This window comes from Homarus americanus, unplaced genomic scaffold (genome assembly GCF_018991925.1).
Source record: "Homarus americanus isolate GMGI-L3 unplaced genomic scaffold, GMGI_Hamer_2.0 scaffold26351, whole genome shotgun sequence".
Lineage (NCBI taxonomy): Eukaryota > Metazoa > Arthropoda > Malacostraca > Decapoda > Nephropidae > Homarus > Homarus americanus.
Genome location: NW_024724368.1, coordinates 255,024 through 277,662, shown reverse-complemented (window position 1 = coordinate 277,662; position 22,639 = coordinate 255,024). Strand labels below are relative to the sequence as shown.

The 22,639-nt window shown below is 41.4% G+C and overlaps 1 protein-coding gene across 4 annotated transcripts; it reads left to right on the top strand.

The window, feature by feature from the left end:
- The first annotated feature begins 3,765 nt into the window (after positions 1-3,765).
- LOC121864109 lies at positions 3,766-11,527 on the top strand. Of its 4 annotated transcripts, none has more exons than XM_042363023.1 (6): positions 3,766-3,955; positions 4,055-4,542; positions 7,190-7,609; positions 8,270-8,517; positions 9,224-9,389; positions 9,953-11,527. In XM_042363023.1, exons 2-6 carry the CDS (start codon positions 4,101-4,103, stop codon positions 10,411-10,413), a joined length of 1,737 nt encoding a protein of 578 aa, XP_042218957.1. In that variant the 5' UTR covers positions 3,766-3,955; positions 4,055-4,100; the 3' UTR covers positions 10,414-11,527. The 4 variants fall into 4 exon arrangements, with proteins under 4 accessions (XP_042218957.1, XP_042218956.1, XP_042218954.1 ...); XM_042363022.1 differs by having other exon boundaries at positions 3,766-4,054; positions 4,088-4,542; XM_042363021.1 differs by having other exon boundaries at positions 3,770-3,889; positions 3,923-4,542.
- Positions 11,528-22,639: the final 11,112 nt, after the last annotated feature.

Below are 22,639 nucleotides of genomic sequence, written 5' to 3'. Positions count from 1 at the left end.
CAGGATCTCCTATACACATTACGGCGTTATATTTTGAAAGAAAAGAGAGAGTTTCAAGGTTCACACACTCCACAATAAACAGAGAGTTACAAGGTTCACACACACTCCACAACAAACACTGAGTTACAAGGTTCACACACTCCACAATAAACAGAGAGTTACAAGGTTCACACACTCCACAACAAGCAGAGAGTTACAAGGTTCACACACTCCACAACAAACACCGAGTTACAAGGTTCACACACTCCACAACAAACACCGAGTTACAAGGTTCACACACTCCACAATAAACAGAGAGTTACAAGGTTCACACACTCCACAACAAGCAGAGAGTTACAAGGTTTCACAACAACTCACACACCACAACAAGCAGAGAGTTACAAGGTTCACACACTCCACAACAAACACCGAGTTACAAGGTTCACACACTCCACAACAAGCAGAGAGTTACAAGGTTCACACACTCCACAACAAGCAGAGAGTTACAAGGTTCACACACTCCACAACAAACACTGAGTTACAAGGTTCACACACTCCACAACAAGCAGAGAGTTACAAGGTTCACACACTCCACAACAAACAGAGAGTTACAAGGTTCACACACTCCACAACAAACAGAGAGTTACAAGGTTCACACACTCCACAACAAACAGAGAGTTACAAGGTTCACACACTCCACAACAAACAGAGAGTTACAAGGTTCACACACTCCACAATAAACACCGAGTTACAAGGTTCACACACTCCACAATAAACAGAGAGTTACAAGGTTCACACACTCCACAACAAACACCGAGTTACAAGGTTCACACACTCCACAACAAACAGAGAGTTACAAGGTTCACACACTCCACAACAAACAGAGAGTTACAAGGTTCACACACTCCACAACAAACAGAGAGTTACAAGGTTCACACACTCCACAACAAACACCGAGTTACAAGGTTCACACACTCCACAACAAGAACCACTAAAGCTGCTATATTTTCTGAGTTAAAATGTTACAGGTCAACTGAAATAAAAATTAAAGATAAACTAAAGGACATTGACTCATTTTCTTCAAGCTGTTCAGTCTCTCTCTCTCTCTCTCTCTCTCTCTCTCTCTCTCTCTCTCACTATCATTTATGTTGCCACTCTGAAGACACACCATCAACACTCTACACCTGACAACACTCTACACCTGACAACACTCTACACCTGACAACACTGTACACCATCAACACTCTACACCTGACAACACTCTACACCTGACAACACTCTACACCTGACAACACTCTACACCTGACAACACTGTACACCATGCAACGCTGCTCCCACACATCAACACAACACTGAACATCGTTTAGAAACGACTCTTCGTGTACAGAATATAACCCAGACTTAAAAGATGACTTAAAAACAACACAGGTCGTTAATGGCTCCACCCACAACAGTCTATGAGTTCTGACTAAAAGCTCTAATGAATTTAAAACGTTATACAGACGAGTGGATAATCAAAATCCTATACTAAAAGTTATTTGTATAAATGGAGTGTAGAGTTTAATTGACAAATAACCTTCAATTAACATAAATTTGCATATAAAAAAACGAATTTAAATGTTTATTCTAAATTAGCGTCAATATTTTCATTATCGGAAATGTTGACCGGTAGTGGGAATTGTCTGTTTACTTGTGATAAAAAGTATAACATTAGGAATGGTTGTTTTTATTCTTTCACCTTTGTGTCTAAATGATTCGTTCTCTGTAGCTTCTTTAGGATGATTTAATCAGTACTCAGGTGTTATAGATTTGTTGGGTGATATACGTATATAAATTTGACTTGACTCTTTGTAAATGTTTATTACTGTTATTATTATTATTATTATTATTATTATTATTATTATTATTATTATTATTAGTATTAGTATTATTTGTTTATTTTATTTATTATTATTACTATTATTATTATTTTTATTATTATTATACAACACAGTACGATATTGATAATGGTCAGTTCATAGTTAACATTAATTATTATGCTGGAGGAGGAAGGGAGAGAAGAGAGGGAGGGTTGGAGTTTGAGAGGGAGAAATGGAGGGAAGGAAGGATGGAGGGAGGGGAGGAAGGATGGAGAAGGGAAGGAAAGGTGGAGGGAGGGAAGGAAGGATGGAGGGAGGGAAAGAAGGGTGGAGGAGGGAAGGAAAGGTGGAGGGAGGAGGAAAGGTGGAGGGAGGGGAAGGAGGGTGAGGGGAGGGAAGGAGGGTGAAGGAGGGAAGGGTGGAGGGAGGGAATGAGGGTGAGGGAGGAAAAGAAGGACAGTGGGAGGGAGTGAAGGAAGGACAGTGGGAGGGAGGGAGAGCAGGTAAAATATGTTATCATTTAGTCATTTCTTCGATAAAAATCAAGACGAAATACATAATTCAGACGGGCGTGTTGGGCTAACTTCATTTACATATAAAACAGTGAGGCTGGTTACTGTCGTGAGAGACAACACGAAAACCATTTGTCTGCGTGACCTTCATCTTATCACTGAACGACTAAGACAGACTATTTATCACGTTAGACATATGACTGTCAGGCCCAGACACATGGTTGGTGGGGGCTCCCTCACGCGGCGCTCCACCAGCCAGATTTTCCATATCATGTCGAGCAATATGGACGAGGAATCTTGACTCTAGCTGAACATTTTCTGGTGTGTATTCTTATCGTGTTTTTTCTCTTCAGTAGACACGAGTGGTTGGATCATGTGAAGATTAGCCACCCTAGCTTATTGCACCTTACGATTGATTATCCTAAAGTTAACCTAAACTAACCTGGCATAACCTAACCTAATCTAATCCCCACGTTGCGTTAGAGTGTTTACTCATCAGGTGAAATAAACTGGGAGGTTGTTAAGTTGGCTGTAAGAGAGGAAAAAGTAAGAAGGAGGAGAAAGAATAACGAAGGAGAGAAGGAGAAAGGAGGAGGAAGAAAGAGGAGGAAGTGGAGAAATGGAAGGGTGTTTGTTGAGGAAAGGGGAGGACAGGGGTGAAGAAGGGGAGGGATAGAGGAGGGAAGGGAAAGGAAAGGAGGAGGAGGGAAAGGGGGAAAGAGATGGAAGAGGGAGAGAATATAAGGGAGGTGAGGAGAGGAAGGAGAGGAGGAGGAGGAGGAGGGAGGGCGACAGGTAAGTCTCCCCTTGACGAGGTTCAGACGTGAGGAATGTTGTTAATTATCCCCCCAGGTGACCTACACCTCACCTGCCCTCCCCCCAACACACACACACACACATACACACACACACACACACACACACACACACACACACACACACACACACACACATATATATATACACTCACAAAAAAGACCGACAGACAGACAGACAGACAGACAGACAGACAGACAGACAGTTTACCAGGACTGCAATCAAGGTAACGTCATTGTATCTGAGGGTTGGCGACCATGGCCCCCCTCTCCAAACTTGTACACGAGTGAGTTACAAAACATTTATTAAAAGATAAATATGAAATAATTAATTGGTCTTATGATGCGTCAGTGAGTGAGTGAGTGAGTGAGTGAATCGGTGAGTGAGTGAGTGAGTGAGTGAATAAATCAGCGTGTGAGTGAATGAGTAAATGAGGAAATGAGAGAATGAGGGAATGAGGGAGTAAGTGAGACATCGAGGGAGTAAGGGAGTGAGTAAATAAGTGAGGGAGAACAAGAAAGTAAGGAAGAGAGATAGTGAGTCAGTCTGTTTAAAATATGTTTCTAGTAGTGGTGACATTCATCCACATCCTGAGAAGAGACATATCCGGTGTTCTATCCTGAGGCAACAGTGAGTCGAACCCTGTGCCAACAACCAGTCATAATGGTAGTGCCACAGTGACCAGGACAGCTCATGCTACTAGTACTACACTACAGTAACCAGGTGACACCACTAGTACCACACTACAGCAACCAGGTGATACCACTAGTACTACACTACAGTAACCAGGTGACACCACTAGTACCACACTACAGTAAACAGCTCATACCACTAGCACCACACTACAGCAACCAGGTGACACCACTAGTACTACACTACAGTAACCAGGTGATACCACTAGTACCACACTACAGTAACCAGGACCTAGTACAAGATGGAAGAACAAGATCTTAACGACATGGGATATATAATTGTACGTGGTGATGGGTTGCTTGTACGTGGTGATGGGTTGCCTGTACGTGGTGATGGGTTGCCTGTACGTGGTGATGGGTTGCTTGTACGTGGTGATGGGTTGCTTGTACGTGGTGATGGGTTGCCTGCAGGTGCTAATGAGCTGCCTGTACGTGGTGATGGGCAGCATGTACATAGTTATAGACGATATGTACGTGGTGAAGGCCTTCTTGTACGTGGTGATTGGCGGCCTGTACGAGGTAATGGACAGCCTGTACGAGGTGATGGGCGGCCTGTACGTGGTGATAGGCGGCCTGTACGTGGTGATGGGTGGTTGTGCCGTCTGCAGGCCGGGTTGATCGTCCTGCTGGTGGTGATGACGCAAGCACAGGCAGTAGATCTCAGAGATGACTCCAACGCCAAAGGTAAGTCACGGCGAGATAGATCGATAGATAGATAGATAGATAGATAGATAGATAGATAGATAGATAGATTGATAGATAGATAGATAGATTGATAGATAGATATATAGATAGATAGATAGATAGATAGATAGATACTTAAATTTATAAGTAGATAGACATTTAAACAGATACTTAGACAGTTACTTCAGTTAGTAAGTAGGTAAGTAGATACTTAAGTAGACAGTTAGATACCTTAATAGATATAAATATATAATTATTGTGTATTATTCACTTATAAGGTTTTAAATTCTCAGATCATGAACATAAACTTTATTGATTTTAGGAAACTGTAAACCACCAAATAAAGTTGTTTTTGTTTTTGTATTTTGTTTTTTGTTTTTGTTGTTTTTGTTTTTATTTTTGTTGTTTTTGTTGTTTTTGTTTTTGTTGTTTTTGTTTTTGTTGTTTTTATTGTTTTTGCTTTTGTTTTTGTGTTGTTTTTTGTTTTTGTTTTTTGTTGTTGTTGTTTTTGTTTTTGTTTTCAATAAGAATTTCGGTAATGAGCTGATGATAATAATAATGAAGATGATCGTCAAGCTCAAGATTTAATTATATTTATTTTTCTGGTCTGAGGAAAATTAAAACAAAATTTATGATAGTTATAAAATTGACTTCAAATTGTGTTTTAACTTTGGGGAAAAAAATAGTATTAAGGTTTAAGTTTTTAGGTGTAGTTATATCGTTGTTTGTTAATATGGGCAGAAATAACATGACTTTCCTAGGAGCTTGTCAAGATTGAAGAAAATTTATTATTATGAGAGAAACGAGTGCTCATGAGGGGAGGACAGACAGACAGACAGACAGACAGACAGACATACAGAATAAAATGACGTTAGCGTACAGGGTAGAGTGGCACCTGTATGCCCTGTAGATACGTATTGTTCCTACAAGATGTTTACTGTAGTTGTTAGAGCCGCTAACTACTCGAGATCAAGGGTAGACAGTGTGGTGATGATGGTGAGGATAGTGAGCCAGATGCAGTAGTCAGCGAGTACCTGTAATGACCTCAGATAATTCTAGTAATTGTAGTTACTTCTAAGGTGATTCAAATCTCCCCCAGGGTAGTTCCGTAATTATGATCACAATGATTACTAACGTTGTAGTTACGGCTGCAAATCTCAATTATTAATTCCATATTTTTTTCTTACAAATTTTTAAATATAGAACTATAGTAATTGCTGATTAGAACTGGTTTGTACATTTTTGGGGGTAAAATTTGCAATGATCGTAAATCACCACTAATTTTCTGATAAAAATACTGTTTATACATCACATTTGACTTCACAATAAAAAAAAAATGTGAAATTTTACAATAAATTTACAAATTTCCTGATGAGATGTTTAAAGGAAAATAATTCTTCGCTATTTTTTAAGGTAAACTGAAAATGTCACACCTAGGAATACTAAACACGGAAAACAACACTGAAATACGGAAAACAATACTAAACACCGAAAACAACACTGAAATACGGAAAAACAATAATAAACACGGAAAACAACACTGAAATACGGAAAACAATACTAAACGCCGAAAACAACACTGAAACACGGAAAAACATTAATAAACACGGAAAGCAACACTGAAATGCGGAAAACAATACTAAACACCGAAAGCAGCACTGAAACACGGAAAACAATACTAAACACCGAAAACAGCACTGAAACACGGAAAAACATTAATAAACACGGAAAGCAACACTGAAATACGGAAAAACAATACTAAACACCGAAAGCAGCACTGAAACACGGAAAACAATACTAAACACCGAAAACAGCACTGAAACACGGAAAAAAATTAATAAACACGGAAAGCAACACTGAAATACGGAAAAACAATACTAAACACCGAAAACAGCACTGAAACACGGAAAACACAATAAAAAACACTCGTCACTTCTACAATAAATGGACTGGTCGACACACTACATGACTCACATTACCAGAGTCTAGTTTAAACACTCGTAAATTTTCTCCTTATACACGAATTACACACTTTCTCCGACATGGACAGACAGACAGACAGACAGAGAGACAAACAGACAGGCAGGCAGGCAGACAGACAGACAGAGAGATAAGAAAATGGAATGAGATAGAAGAAAATACTTAGACAAAGACAAGAAGGGGGGCAGAAAGAGTAGATGGGGGCTCCTGACATTTACTGGTCACACTGGAAATACCCTTGACTCAGCTTCCTGTGCTCTCTCTCTCTCTCTCTCTCTCTCTCTCTCTCTTACTTTATGACTCACACCCATAAATCTGAATTGTGACGACGAATTATAGAGACAGTCGTTTACCCGGACACAATGGCAGACACTAAAAGACACGCACAAAAAAATCTTCTTGGAGGACTGTCTGACTGGGTATAGTGACTGTAAGACTAAGTTCACTGTTAATGTACGAGTACACAGTTACAGCGACATTGTCTGTAAGTGTTAGCGTAGGATACACTGTTTTGGTGACTGTATGGTTGTAAAAGCACAGACTGTAGAGTTGATACAGTCGTACAGTTAGTATAGTAATGGTTGTTGTAGAGACTGTATGACTGTTTTGGATTAGTAGAAATACATTCGACTGCAAATTCTTATGTAAATGACATTTTCTCCGGCAGACTGTAGAGTGTATGAAGTGAAGAAGAACCATTCTTCACCCAAGTCCTACTTCAGAGAGAGCGAGGTCGTCCTTGGTCTTTTGTCTCAGTTTAAAACCTCTCAGATCCTGGCTGGGATTAACATCACCGTGTATAAGAACAACGGTGACGTCATACTATCCACGCGGGTTACAGGCATCAACAGTCCACTGATATGTTCCTGGAGAGACACTCATAATCACGAAGAATCTATCCGTATCAGAAAATTCAGAAAGAGCAAGTTTCAGTGGCAACACATCGGGCTATCCATCCAGAACGGGAAATTGGTTATCAACGGGAGCTATGTGGTGTGTCCGGGGGCTCAGGTGATTGATCCTGGTGCCTACATCGTGGTGACGCCCACACGAGCGTCCGTCAACATGGTCATCAACTGCCAGCATGGTGAGTCTCCTCGTCAGTGTCTCGAGGGAGGGGACAAGTGAAGAAATGTCTTGCTTCTACCCAGTTAGTTAGGTTGAAGGAGTTTCAGGGTTGGATCAGAGTCATTTGCCCTAACTGACCCAAGTACAGAATTTATTATCCTGTCTCTTATTCCCTTAAAACTCCCTAATTCAACCCTGAAACTTCCTCAAGGACGTCGCAGTAAACACAGAAGAATTTCTCTTACTCAGATAATATCAAAGGACGAAAAATATACCTTTTACTTGAGCACAGAGTAGCTGAGTAGGTGACACGAGTGACCCTTTGTTCTCACTGTCAACCAGACGAGGCACAGAGGTATTTTCTCTTGTACAGTCTTGTCATTATCCCTATTTGATTATGTGTACAATATATCAACTGGCAGTGAGTCTACTTATGTCTAGTAAAACGCATATTTCAACCCGCCACAACCAAGTCTCTCGATATGGCTAACATCAAATTACACCATCGTACAATACCCGAATTTGTATAGTATCTTTCACAAACTTATCTCATAATTCCTTTTAATATCTCTAACTGTATTACCAAACTGTTTTATCCTTCAAATTATTCTCTCCCACCATCATCACTTCTACATGTTGATGGAGGTTTATATTTACTCTGTCTCCACTACACACACAGCTTGTCCGGTCTTCCTCGACTCTACACCGGCCCGCATCTGGAATGACAACTTAATGAAGGCCACAGATTCGGGGATGTTCCTGATGACCACTTCAGGGGAGGCCAGAGTCCACCTTAAGCTGATCCCGTGTCTGTTCTGTTTTATTGGCGGGACGCAGGTGTTGGAGGACATTACTTTCAATGCCTCCAACATCGACAGTTCCACGTGGGAGAAGCTACACCTGGAGACGCCAGTTGTCCGTAGGGATGTTAGTTATCATTATACTGTGTCTGTGCAGGAAGGATGTAGTCTTAGGTGTTGTTTAACATGGAGGTGAATTTTGTGAGTTAGTAATAATTTGAAGGTAAATTTTGTTAACAGGTATTAACTTGAAAGTAAATTTTATTAACTTATTATGGAGTTATGGAGTTGTGTCAGTTAATGTTAACATGATAATTAGGTGTAATGTTAGAGGCTACATTAAAGTTAGTACAGGCAGTAGAATTTGTAGTGTTGCTCAGGATAAAAGAATATACTGTTATATATTACAGTATTGACACTATTACAGGAGATAGGAGCAATGGATCATTTCATTCCCTGAATTTCATAACATTTGTGTGTAAATTAGATTCTGATATAATTCCATGATACAAATGTTGAGTGATGTAATGTTTGTTTTAATTAATTAGATTTATTTTTTGCCACATTACTCCACTTATATCTTTTTAATTTTACAATATTTTTCTCTGATGCAGAAAAATATTATTGGAACATATGAATCGAGTTAGAGAGCAAAGAGATTCCTTGTGAAAGTCTCTTAAATAGTTTTACTAAAGGCAAGTAGGCAACGAAAGATTAGATATACACTATACATAAACTATACCTACTGTCATCCTACGCATTCACAGGATCCATCAACCATCACAAATTATATACGACCATAAACAAAAATAAATCACTTTTATTCCTTTCAGAACAAGACCACATTCGACATATACATTGTCAGGGTGGGAAGCTACATGAAGATATCTACGAAGGCGTTGTATGATGCCCGCCTGCGGTTGGTTGACGCACATGACGTAGCTTGGTCGGTGGGCTGTGACCCTCGGGACGACCAGCTTAATTGGAGAAATGGATCTAGTGAGTGTTTATTATAATTCTGTTATTATTATTTTATTACTATACTGATAATTATTTAATGAACTTTGCGCCTGAAGGGGATACGGGCTTACTTGGAGAGACACTGGTTCCCTGTTGTCAATGTGAGAGGCAACAGGTGGTCACTGAGGAACGAGAGTATTTGGCTAAACATGATAAAGGGTAGCGAAGATTAGCACAACATGATGAATATTTTCCTCACAATAGTTAATGAAAATGAGAGATGATAGATTTAGGAGGAGGAGGACGAGAAGGAGGAGGAGGAGGAGAAGTAAACAGAGGAGAAAGTCAGAAAGTCGACGGAAGATAACATAATATAGTAGATAATTCCTTCAAACTTCTCAATAAGAGTGAGAGATGTAGTCACAGGTGAGGCTCGGTAGCGTGTGGAAGGTGCCAGCGAAATCCTGGACATTTCAACTAATTCCAATGTTAAATATCCTTACTCGAGCCATCATATGTTTGTGTACTTCCTATTCTCTATTTTGTATGAATTAAAAAAAAATCCATCTCGAATTCAAGGTTCCGTTTGATGTTTCCTACAGGGCACGCGACGTCGCACCGGCCAGATGCTTCCCTTGGCAGCTGTTGGGAATGGCTTGTCCTCATGATCGTGTTGTTATGGACGATAATCATTAGTCAGGTCGCCTATTGTTGCTTCCTGAGGACCAAGGTTATGAGACTCAAACTGCGGCAACGGTGTAGTAGTAGAGGTAGTCGCATACCCTCCGAGCTGTCTGTACCCGTGGCAAAACACCCGGTCCATCCCGTCGCTTCATTCAACAAACATAAGAATCCTGACTCCTGCACCATCAGTGGGGACTCAAGTCGACGCCCCAACACAGAGGACGTGAATAAAGGACATCGAACGCCAGCCAATCCTTCAGCTTCCAGGGGTGAGTCTGACCAGGACGACCACTACTACTCCACACTTGACGACAACAACCAGGATGAAAACGAGTACGACTACGTTGATCTTGATGCTCTGAGACAACAACATAATTAAGAAAATAAGAAGAAATTACATAAGAAGCAAAATAATAGAGGAAGCGAGGGATAAAATTAACGAAGGGAGGGGAGGGGATTAGAGAGAGAGAGAGAGAGAGAGAGAGAGAGAGAGAGAGAGAGAGAGAGAGAGAGAGAGAGATGTCTCTTGTCCCGTCGTGATGCTGATATCTCCCTGTGTGTGTGTGTGAGACTGACGGATTATGAGAGAACAGGGAAAGACAAGAGATAGGGAAAGAAAAGAAGACGATAATGAGAAACTTTTGGATGTCTAGGCTGGGAGGTCAGAAAGTCGTGACTCTAGATGGACTTTCGTCAACACAACTTACGAAACTTTGGATCACATAGAGGCTAATGTCGTGTTAACTATCGGTGCCGTCCTTATCACACACAAACCTGGTAGAACAAAGGAGAGAGAGAAATATTACAGAAAAATCATTGGGAAAGTATTTTGTGTGTTGCATTGAAGTGACAGTAAGAACGTAAATAATTTGAAATGTTGAAGCAGTCAGGAATGTTTATAATGTTAGAAAGGGTTGACACTTTACTGGATTACCACACGATGAGGTCAATACATAAACCATGATGATTGACACCAAGTCCAGGTATGAACAACGACTAGTAATAACTGATAGGACAAAGCCAGTCAGTGTGACAAAGGCTCGTCATATCTGCCTGACATTATGACATATCCTGTACACTGCATCAGGGACCGGATTCTCATGCTTAGATTTTGTTTACCTTTATTAATGTTAAAAATATAGGATTTATTTTGGGTTTGCTTTTGTTGTTAATAATGATGACTGTGAGGTGATAATTTATTCAAGTGTATATTATGAATTGGCAGAGTGCGGCGGTCGAGTGAATACAGCGTTCACCTCCTGTTCCGACCTCTCAGTTCACCCAGCTGTCTCTTAACTAGTACTAAGTGAATGTTTCTTCTTACGTGTAATTTTAAACTCCTTGTACCTGCCATTCTATACTGTTTTGTGACTGTCATACCTGTATACTACCCCCCCTCCCCCCTGTATGTTGTTGATTGTGTAAATACTCTCATGTTTTCTGATGTACTGTATATCTGGAATCAAATTTTGTAATAAAAAAATTTAAGGTGATATTATTGGGTTTTTTTACTGAGAAAAGTGGAGAAATTTTATGGTCCTTCGTTAGAAAATATGTATTCCTTTTTTTTCTCCAGTCTCTCCCCCACCTCCAGCAGCTGTCTAAGGGGTACTGTGGTCTACCTGTGAAGGCCGCCCTGCTTCTATTTTATTCCAGGTGGAGTAATTAAGACCCATTAACATATGTCCCCTTTAATGAGACGCCTGTCACCACCGCCACACTAGTCTCTCCCTTCTTCTCCCTCCCTCCCTCCCCCTCGTTCCACCCTCACCCTCCTCCTCCCCTCCCTCGATCCACCCCTCACCCTCCTCCCCCTCCCTCGATCCACCTCACCCCTCCTCCCTCCCTGTCTCCACCTCACCCCTCCCTCCTCCCTCCCTCGTTCCACCTCACCCCTCCTCCTCCCTCCTCAAGGTTCCATCTCCCTCCTCCTCCCCCTCGTTCCACCTCACCCTCCTCCTCCCTCCCTGTTCCACCTCCCTCCTCCTCCCTCCCCGTTCCACCTCACCCTCCTCCTCCCTCCCTCGTTCCACCTCCTCCTCCTCCTCGTTCCACCTCACCCTCCTTCCCTCCCTCGTTCCACCTCTCCCTCCCTCCTTCCCTTCCCCATTGCCTCTCAAAATTTCCGAACATAAGTGAGTACATGTAATCACTGACAAAACTCGCCCCTGCTACTGCTCTCATTTCCTAACCTAATGGCCACACGTCAAAACATGAAGGTCATCACTGTGTTACTAAATTAAATACTACACTACGTTAGCATTATGTTATTATTACCATCAGTTTCATTTGGATTGTTCTTTTCCTTGTGATGTTCTGTTGAGAAAATGTGTATAAATACTTTGTAAACATCGACTCACTCGTTTACACAGTTGTTCGTCAATTTGCCACAATCGTACGTCAGCCAACACCGTCAATGGCAGGGCGGAAGGGTATAAAGGAGGGTGAGTAAATTGAGTTGGGTGCATTGTGTCAGTTTCCAGGCACGAAGTAGGATGAGAGGACCAGCTTACCGTCTTCTGTTGCTAATGAACTCTGGCCTAAGCTGAGGGAAAGCGGGTAGATCATGGCAGACAACGACAAAGACCAATAAAGAGGTGATCACTACACAGCCTTGTACTGGATGATGGATGTATTTATCTTAGGTAAGTAACTGGACGAGTATCAATACATATCCTACTCTAAACTGATCTAAATGCTACCATTATCACCATCACCAACACCACCATCAACACCACCAACACCACCACCATCATCAACAACACCATCACCACCAACACCATCACCACCACCACCATCAACACCACCACCACCATCACCACCACCACCAACACCACCACCATCACCACCACCACCACCAACACCACCACCATCAACACCACCACCACCACCACCACCACCAACACCACATCACCACCACCACCACCACTCATCACCCACCAACACCACCACCACCACCATCACCAACACCATCACCACCACCAACACCACCATCAACACCACCACCACCATCAACAAATTCACATCACCACCCTCCACCACCACCACCATCACCACCACCACCAACACCACCACCATCACCACCACACCACCATCAACACCACCACTACCATCAACACAATCACCACCATCACCACCACCACCATCAACACCACCACCACCATCAACACCATCACCACCAGTACCAAGCTCTCACGAAACTCTGTACATTATCCAGAACCCATTCAAGTTTCCCCAAGTTGAACATTTACAAAGTTGCCATCAAAAAAATATCATAAACTTATACAATTAGCCACTAAATGGTGTCCTTTAATGAGTTATGAATGATAGAGACTAGAGGATTATAATTGATTTAGACAAACATACTAACGCTTTAGATAATTACTTTGTCAATTGTTTTGAGAACTTGACTAAACCGCTGGAGTAGTTCTGTTTGTGTTGTGTGTGTGTGTGTGTGTGTGTGTGTGTGTACCATAATTTTATACCTGTGTGTGTATATGTGGTCCTATGAATGTACAGTATCTCCACATATATATTTTTTACATATTTCCATTCAAGTTTTTTGTAAATATTTCAACAACTTTTAAAACAAATTTATACACTTAAGTTTAATGCAAGCGTTTGTATACATATTTACAAAATGAGACACAAATACATGTAAATTAAAGGAAGTTAATGGAGACGAAAGAACACAAGAGAGAGAGAGAGAGACTGTAAACAAATGAACACAATCTTAATATAAATGCAAACAATGAAAATAAACTCCAAACAGTTAGACAGGCGAATAATCACAACCTAAATTTCATCAACATAATTATATACAGCGATACATTTTTCTCTCCGTCTCTCCCTCTCTGTCTCTCTCTGTCTCTCCCTCTCTCTGTCTCTCTCTTGCTGTCTCTCTCTTTCTCTGTCTGTCTCTTTCTCTCTGTCCAGTCCTCTGTTTTGGGTTCAGTCGTGAGAGACACTGGTAGAATTTTAGGTTTTACATAATCCAACGATATTTTGCACTGGGACCACCTGGTAACTTTTCCTCCTTCCTCCCTCCTTCCCTCCTTTATCTCCCTCCTTCCTCCCTCCTTCCCTCCTTTATCTCCTTCCTTCCTCTCTCACTTCCCTTCTTCCCTGTATCACTTCCATGCCCCCCCCCCTCAGTACCTCTCCTCCCGTCTATCCCTCAATACCTAACCTTCTTATTTCTTACGCGTCTTCTCTCATTAATATCCATCTTCATCCTCATATATTCTATCCTCCTCTTCCTCCTCCTCCTCCACTTGTCGCCAACATCCACCTGCCTTCTCATCCTCCTCCTCCTTCACCCATCTCCAACATCCGCCCTCCTATAAATCCTCCTCCTTCTAACATTCAACCGCTCTCCTCTTCATCCTCCTCTCTCTAACATTCATCCATCCTTCTCCTCCTTCTCCTTCACCTATCTCCAACATCGACCCTCTTCTTCCTCTTCTACGTCCTCCTCCACCTCTCCTCCACAACCAGTCAGCCAGTAGGAGGGCTGTCCAGTCCCTCCTAACCCTCCACTACCTCCCAAACCCTCCTCTACCCCTCCTAACCCTCCACTTCCTCCTAACTTGAGAACGACCTGAGTACGACTTGAGAACGACCTGAGAACGACTTGAGAACTTGACCCAAACAAGGCGAGGGAAGATGTTGTTATAGCAGGTAACTCACGCAGTCTTCCACTCAAATGGGAATCTGTTGAACTAGTCCTCGAGACACCATGTTGAGGCTTATCTCTTGAAATGTTACATTACTGAAGGAGGAGACTTTGAGGTGGTGGTGGTTATCCTCGAGGCTCATGGTGTGGGAATGACAGCTTCACCTGATTTCGTCTTAAGCTTCACCGCATAGAGAGGGGTATAAATGCTCTTATTTCATAGACTGAGTCGAAAATCATAGACTGTGAGGCGAGGATCATGGACTGTGAGGCGAGGATCATAGACTGTGAGGCGAGGATCATAGACTGTGAGGCGAGGATCATAGACTGTGAGGCGAGGATCATAGACTGTGAGGCGAGGATCATAGACTGTGAGGCGAGGATCATAGACTGTGAGGCGAGGATAATAGACTGTGAGTCGAGGATCATAGACTGTGAGGCGAGGATTATAGACTGTGAGGCGAGGATTATAAACTGTGAGGCGAGTGGGATCATAGACTGTGAGGCGAGAGGATTATAGACTGTGAGGCGAGGATTATAGACTGGTGAGGCGAGGATCAGGACTGTGGAGGCGAGGATCATAAACTGTGAGGCGAGGATCATAGATCAGAGGCGAGGGGACTCAGGATCAGAGGCGAGGATCATTGACTGTGAGTAAGAGGATCAGACTGAGGCGAGTATCAAACCAGGTATGAGGATCATAGACTGTGAGGTGAGGTTTCAGGACTATGAGGAGGATTAGACTGTGAGGCGAGGATTATAAACTGTGGAGGCGAGTGATTATAGACTGTGAGGCGAGGTTTGTAGACTGGTGAGGAGAGGATTATAGACTGTGAGGCGTGAGGATCATAAATCAGGAGGCGAGGATCATAGGATCAGGAGGTATGAGGATTATAAACTGTGAGGCGAGGGATCATAGACTGTGAGGCGAGGTTTGTAGACTAAGGAGGAGAGGATTATAGACTGTGGGAGGCGAGGATCATAAACTGTGAGGCGAGGATCATAGACTATGAGGCGAGGATTATAAACTGTGAGGCGAGGATCATAGACTATGAGGAGAGGATTATAGACTGTGAGGCGAGGATCATAAACTGTGAGGCGAGGATTATAGACTGTGAGGCGAGGATTGTAGACTATGAGGAGAGGATTATAGACTGTGAGGCGAGGATTATAAACTGTGAGGCGAGGATCATAGACTGTGAGGCGAGGTTTGTAGACTATGAGGAGAGGATTATAAACTGTGAGGCGAGGATTATAAACTGTGAGGCGAGGATTATAGACTGTAGTGGTGATGGTAGTATTAGTTGTGGTAGAAGTTGTGGTGATAGTACTGGTGGTAGAACCTTTGTGAGTCACCTGATAATTCTGCTGTGTTGCACTGAATTATTTACACAATAAATCTAACTTTACTGTGCAATTTAACAGAGTGCAACTGTTGAAAAATTCTACAAACATTATTTTCACACACACACACACAGACACACACACACACACACACACACACACACACGCGCACACACACACACACGCGCACACACACACACACACACACACACACACACACACACACACATCTTCCAGCCATGGTATTAAGTGTACAAATTACAGAACAAGAAATAGAATCATTAGGCAGAAGGAATAACACTCAAATACCTTGGCCACAGAAATAATCAAAGATAAATATACACTACAGCCACACTATAGCCACACTACAGCCACACTATAGCCACACTATAGCCACACTACAGCCACACTATAGCCACACTATAGCCACATTAGTTTCAATGCACTGCTTCACACATCCAGGAAATACCGTCACGTGATTAAGTTTCGTTTTGGCGATAGTCATAAATGCCACAGGAAAACAACAAAAATATATGATATGTAAAAAAGTTTCCCTTATACCGTGGTGGGAAAAGTCATATATCAGTCAGATCATGAAAGACGGGAGGGGGTGGGGGGGGTATAGGCGACTCAGACAGCCAAGAATATATACTGTAGCTCAGAGAATCCACGCATATATATATATATCTATATATAAACCTTGTAACCTACCAGCTGTTCAATCCTTCCCCCCTTCACTAACATGTTCTCTGTCTTTCTGTCTTCATTAAGTTCAGCCCCTAAGTGTTGCCCCTCAAGCTGCTCTCACCTGACTCGTGTTCCTCTCCTCCTCTCCCTTTAGTGACGAACCAAGACGACAAAATCTCCATGCCCTCCGAAAAGACACACAGATGACGTAGATATAACTTGTTTATAAAATATTTGTGGGTGAAATATCTCATATGTTGTGTTGTATTTTATTCTTCATTTTTTTTTATTGAGGAAATTTATATTCCTGTCAGAATAACGCTCGAGTATTGATGTAAAGCACTTGACACATCAAATTTTTTCCATTTTTCATTTTGTTTTTATCCTGTGTGCCACTTTTTCGTATCTTTTTAGTTTTTTTTTAAATTTTTTCTATACTAATTCTTTCCACATTTTGTTCCAATATTATTTAGTTTCGTTGTTTTCTATCTGATGTAATTCCAATACATATTATCCTCATTCACGTTAGTCCAAGTATCTTTCTCTCCTTTACTTATCCCGTCCACCTTTATCCAATTTCTTACAGGTATATTAACCCAACTCAAATAATCACTAACCATTATAGTATATTAGCAATTCATTTTTTCATTATTTACTACCTCATGTATTATTTACTATTCCATTTAAGTCTCTCAATTCTTCTCCTTTCTCTCATTTATCTCCCTCTCCTTCAGTGGTGACAGAACAGTGAGATAATGAGGATTTGTTATTTTTAAACCCATTCATGATTCGTCTGTCGCCATCTTGAGATTACCATTGTGTGGCCTTAGGTAACATTACGGGTTAGTGGAGCAGGAGGAGTGTGTGTGTGTGTGTGTGTTGATCGCCTCAGTGGTATAGGGAGATACTAACATAGCTGATTAATCTCTCTCTCTCTCTCAATCTATTGCCCTGTCCCTCCCCCTCCTCCTCGTCTCCTCACGACGGGTCAATCCCTCCTCCCGTCGCCTCAATTCCCCGTCCCCATTCACTGTAGCCATCCCTTACCCATCGCATATTCACCTTAGGCTCAGATATCTCACCGGAATGTACTAAAGTTATCTATAAATTCCACATTTTGTTTCTCTCTCGCTCTCTCTCACTACTCAGACCCCCCCACCCCCACAAGTTCCGTGCCACAACTGGCTAAACACCAGCCTTTGGGTTGATTAATTGACTCACAATTTTCGCCAGAATACATTGGAAGGACATCCATCTCTGTCCGGCGCTGATTGGCCGAGAGTCCGTCCGGGCTCCATGGAGGATTGGTAGGAGTGGAGTCACCAGCGGGATCCTAGCAGAGCAGGTTAGTGTAATGGGATGTGGTTGATGTTAAACTGGTTGATTTTTTTGTTAACATATTCTTCATGGTGTTTATTTTAGTGATAATTTACTTATACAAATAATAACACTAGCCGTGACTGGTGTGTTTGTTGTCGTGAGGAGGTGCGGTGAGTACAGTCCACACCACATTCAATATAACGACATAATTTCTGGATATATTCATAAAAACAATAAAAATGAATGTTAGTTTACTTATTTGTGAGTTCATTGTAAAATATGAAAGGAAACAAAAGACTATAGGCGGGGTGGATATGTGTAGGTCCACTTGACATACAAATATAACAAAGGAAGAGTAGTGACATAACCAATATCAATTCATTTAGGTGTTAAGAATGGCCTCCTGTCACGACCCGTACTTACCACTAAAAAAAAACAGTTTTTCTATTATTAATTATAACAAAAATAAACTGAGACTGAATTTTTCTTATCTGAGAAACCTTGCAGTATAAACCAGAGGAAAAATATTGTTGACTCATCAGGTGGGAGCAAACTCAGGGGAATTGCTTGCCTTTTTTGGGCCATTTTTTTTTTTTCGGTATTCATGAACGTTAAGTTAATGATGTTTTCACAGAACCTCAGAGATTTTTTCCAACTCTGTATCTCACAATGTTGGTGGTGGGGGAGGAATTTAACCTTGTGTTGTGATTCTGGTGTTGTTGTATATTAAGTGTTATATGGATTTCTTTTTATTTTATATTTATTTGTTTTATGTGTCTTTCTTCCTCTTCTTTCTCTTTTATTTCATATTTTCTCAATATTGCTCCTTTTCTTTTTTTTTTTCTCTTTTCCTCCCCACCCCTCTCTTCTTTCTTCGCTATTTCTTTATTTTTTTATTTTCTACCTTTCTTTACTTTTCTCTCTCTTCTCTCTTCCAACCTCAACAGTAAAGAGATAATCTGCACCACATAAACACACATGACTCAGCAACAAACAGAATACTCGACTCCATCAAACAACTTATTAAAACAGAACCTGGAAAAACCCACCTAATTAAGTAGTAATCTTCTAAACGATTTATAAACCTTTAAAAACCCTTCCTAGAAATTATGGTGATTGGGTCAAAGGTCAAATATTAAGGTCACAGAGTCAAAAAAATAAGGTCAACCAAACGTTTAGTATATGAGAATTAGTTTAGTATTTACATTCTCAGAGTAAATAATCTGACGTAGCATTCATACAGGAATGAAAAACCATAAATGACGTATGAAATAAATATATAAAAAACATTAGGAATTCTTAGTAAATATTTAAATAATAAGGGAAAATATTTTGAAAGATTTTTATAATTTGATTTTTAATGATGTATAAAATAATATATTGATTTTAAGTGATATATCGAGAGTGTTTTGATTTCAATATTCGATATTTTAGTTCAATGGTGAGTTGCCGATTAGAGTTTGTTTTATTTGGTCATTGGTTCGATGAATGAGGAGAAATTAATGTTGTGAGATGTTGAGATGAGGAGGTAAGTGTGTTTTAGAATGTTTACATTTTATTTTTTATTTATTTATAATTATTCTTATATACCTTCTTTTCTTTCTTTCATTCTTTTCGCCATATCTTCCTTTTCTTATATTCCTTCCTTTCTCTCCTCCTCCTCCTCTTTCTTTTATTCTTCCTCTTTTACTCATCCCTCTCTCACTCCTCCTCCTTCTTCTATCTTCATCATTTTACTTTTATTCCTTCCTCCTCTCCTCTCCTCTCCTCCACCTCTTCCTCCTTCCTATCCCTCTTCCTCCTTCCTAACCTCTTCCTCTTTCCTATCCCTCCTCTCGGCGTGGTGTATCGCGACGGGATCTAAATTGGTGTAAGACACTTCATGGTGACTCACCTTGCCTCTTATGACCAAACTCTTGAATTTTAAGTAGGGACGCGTGTAGTGGAATAACCAGAGGGGAGGTGGTAGGTGGAGTGTGGGAGGGCGTGTAGTGGCAGAGAAGGGTAGTGGAGGGGCGGTAGGGCAGAGAAGGGTAGAAGGAGGGCGTAGTGGTATAAAAGGGTAGAAGGAGGGCGTGTAGTGGCAGAGAAGGGTAGGGCAGGGCGTGTCGTGGCAGAAGGGTAGAAGGAGGCGTGTGGGGCAGAGAAGGGTGAAGGAGGGCGTAGTGGTATAAAAGGGTAGAAGGAGGGCGTGTAGTGGCAGAGAAGGGGTAGTGGCAGGGTGTGTGTGGCAGAGAAGGGTAGAAGGAGGGTGTTAGTGGCAGAGAAGGGTAGAAGGAGGGCGTAGTGGTATAAAAGGATAGAAGGAGGGCGTGTAGTGGCAGAGAAGGGGGGCAGGCGTGTCGTGGCAGAGAAGGGGAAGGAGGGCGTGGCAGAGAAGGGTAGTGGCAGGGTGTGTAGTGGTATAAAAGGTAGTGGCAGGGGGTGTAGTGGCAGAGAAGGGTAGAAGGAGGCGTGTAGGGGTGGTATAAGGGGAAGGAGGGGGCGTGTAGGCAGAGAAGGGTAGTGGCAGGGCGTGTAGTGGTATAAAGGGTAGTGGCAGGGTGTAGTGGAGAGAAGGTAGAAGGAGGGCGTGTGGTGTGTATGAGGGTAGGGCAGGCGTAGTGGTAAAGGGTAGTGGCAGGGCGTGTGGCAGAGAAGGTAGAAGGAGGGCGTGTAGTGGTATAAAAGGGTAGTGGCAGGGCGTGGTGGTATAAAAGGGTAGTGGCAGGGCGTGGTGGCAGAGAAGGGTAGAAGGAGGGCGTGTAGTGGTATAAAAAGGGCAGGGCGGTAGTGGTGTAAGTGGTAGTGGCAGGGCGTGTAGTGACATAACCAAGAGATACAGTTTCCAATGTATTCCTGAACTGTATTTAAAACCTAAATTTGTATCCTAACTGTTGATGTTATGTAATAATTATGTATGTAACAATGTATTTAAGGAGGAGGAAAGAATAGAGAAATAGAAGTAGTTTGAGTAAAGAGGAAATAAGAGGAAGAGAATAGAGTGGTGAGGTAAAACTGACGAGAAGGGTGGGTAAAGAAGACAGGATAAAAGCGTAATCCTCTCTATCTCTTTCTTTCGCTCTTTTTCTCTTTCTCTCTCATGCTAGTTCCTAGTTTCATCATGTTCTCCTTTTACCTTCTACTTCCCATACTCTTACAACTTCTCCATCTTTCTCCTTTTGCTCTTCATTTTCCTCTTTTCACCCCTCTTCCTTTCTCCCAAACTCCTTCCGGAGAGAGAGAAAGAGAGAGAGAGAGAGAGAGAAAATAAATGCCTCCTACTTGTCTTAGAAACAGCTTGTGTGCGTCAGATAGCTAGGGTGTTGCCCATGTCGCGTGAAAGTGACTTAGAAATCATGATGACAGGAGCTCGACCCAACCACCCAATTATTCATAGATTTATAGGTAAACATTTATACGTTTTATTTCCACAATAATATGAATCTTACACTTGTTTTATTTATTTTTTATAATATCCTAAAGTCAATTCATCCTTTTATTAAATCCTTCAAAATCCTTAGTTTTTTATTTTATTTAAGTTATTCTTTTTTTAGTTTGTTTATTTTCTGGATTTTTTTTATTTTTTGATCAATTGTGAATGCCTGTTGTTGTTGTTGTTATTGTTAGATACGTTTCTTACTGAGGTGATTTTTCATATTATTTTATTTATTTTTTTTTAAGTGTCTACGGGTTATGATACAGAGAACAACACAAAATTAAAATCGGCAGAAACAACAACAACAACAAGTTTTAAATAATAACAATAAAATAACAGCAACAATTACAACAATAAAAATAATAATGCTACTTTTTAACGCAATTTTCTATGCATAATTTAATTACATAAAGGTGATAAACAATGCAGAATTACTCTCTCTCTCTCTCTCTCTCTCCTCTCTCTCCTCTCTCTCTCTCTCTCTCGTGCCTCAATGTGTCTCTTTCCTTCCTTCTACTCTCTCTATATCCTTCTCTCTCTCTTTGTCACTCGCTTTCATTCTCTCTGTCCTCTCTCTCTCTCTCTCTCTCTCGCTCTCTCTCTCTCTCTCTCTCTCTCCTCTCTCTCTCTCTCTCTCTCTCTCGTGCCTCAATGTGTCTCTTTCCTTCCTTCTACTCTCTCTATATCCTTCTCTTTTTGTCATCTTTTGTTTCTCTAATCTCCTCTCTCTCTCTCTCTCTCGCTCTCTCTCTCTCTCTCTGCCTCAATGTGTCTCTCCTTCTCTCTCTCTATATCCTTCTCTCTCTCTTTGTCACTCCTTTCATTTTCTCTAATCTCTCTCTCTCTCTCTCTCTCTCTCTGCTCTCTCTCTCTCTCTCTCTCTCTCCTGCCTCAATGTGTCTCTTTCCTTCCTTCTATCTCTCTCTATATCCTTCTCTCTCTTGCTATCGCGCATTCTCTCTAATCACTCTCTCTCTCTCTCTCTCTCTCTCTCTCTCTGCAATGTGTCTCTTTTCCTTCCTTCCTCTCTATATTTCTCTCTTTGTCACTCCTTTCATTCCTCTAATCTCACTCTCTCTCTCTCTCTCTCTCTCGCTCAATGTGTCTCTTTCCTTCCTTCTATCTCTCTCTATATCCTTCTCTCTCTTTTGTCACTCCTTT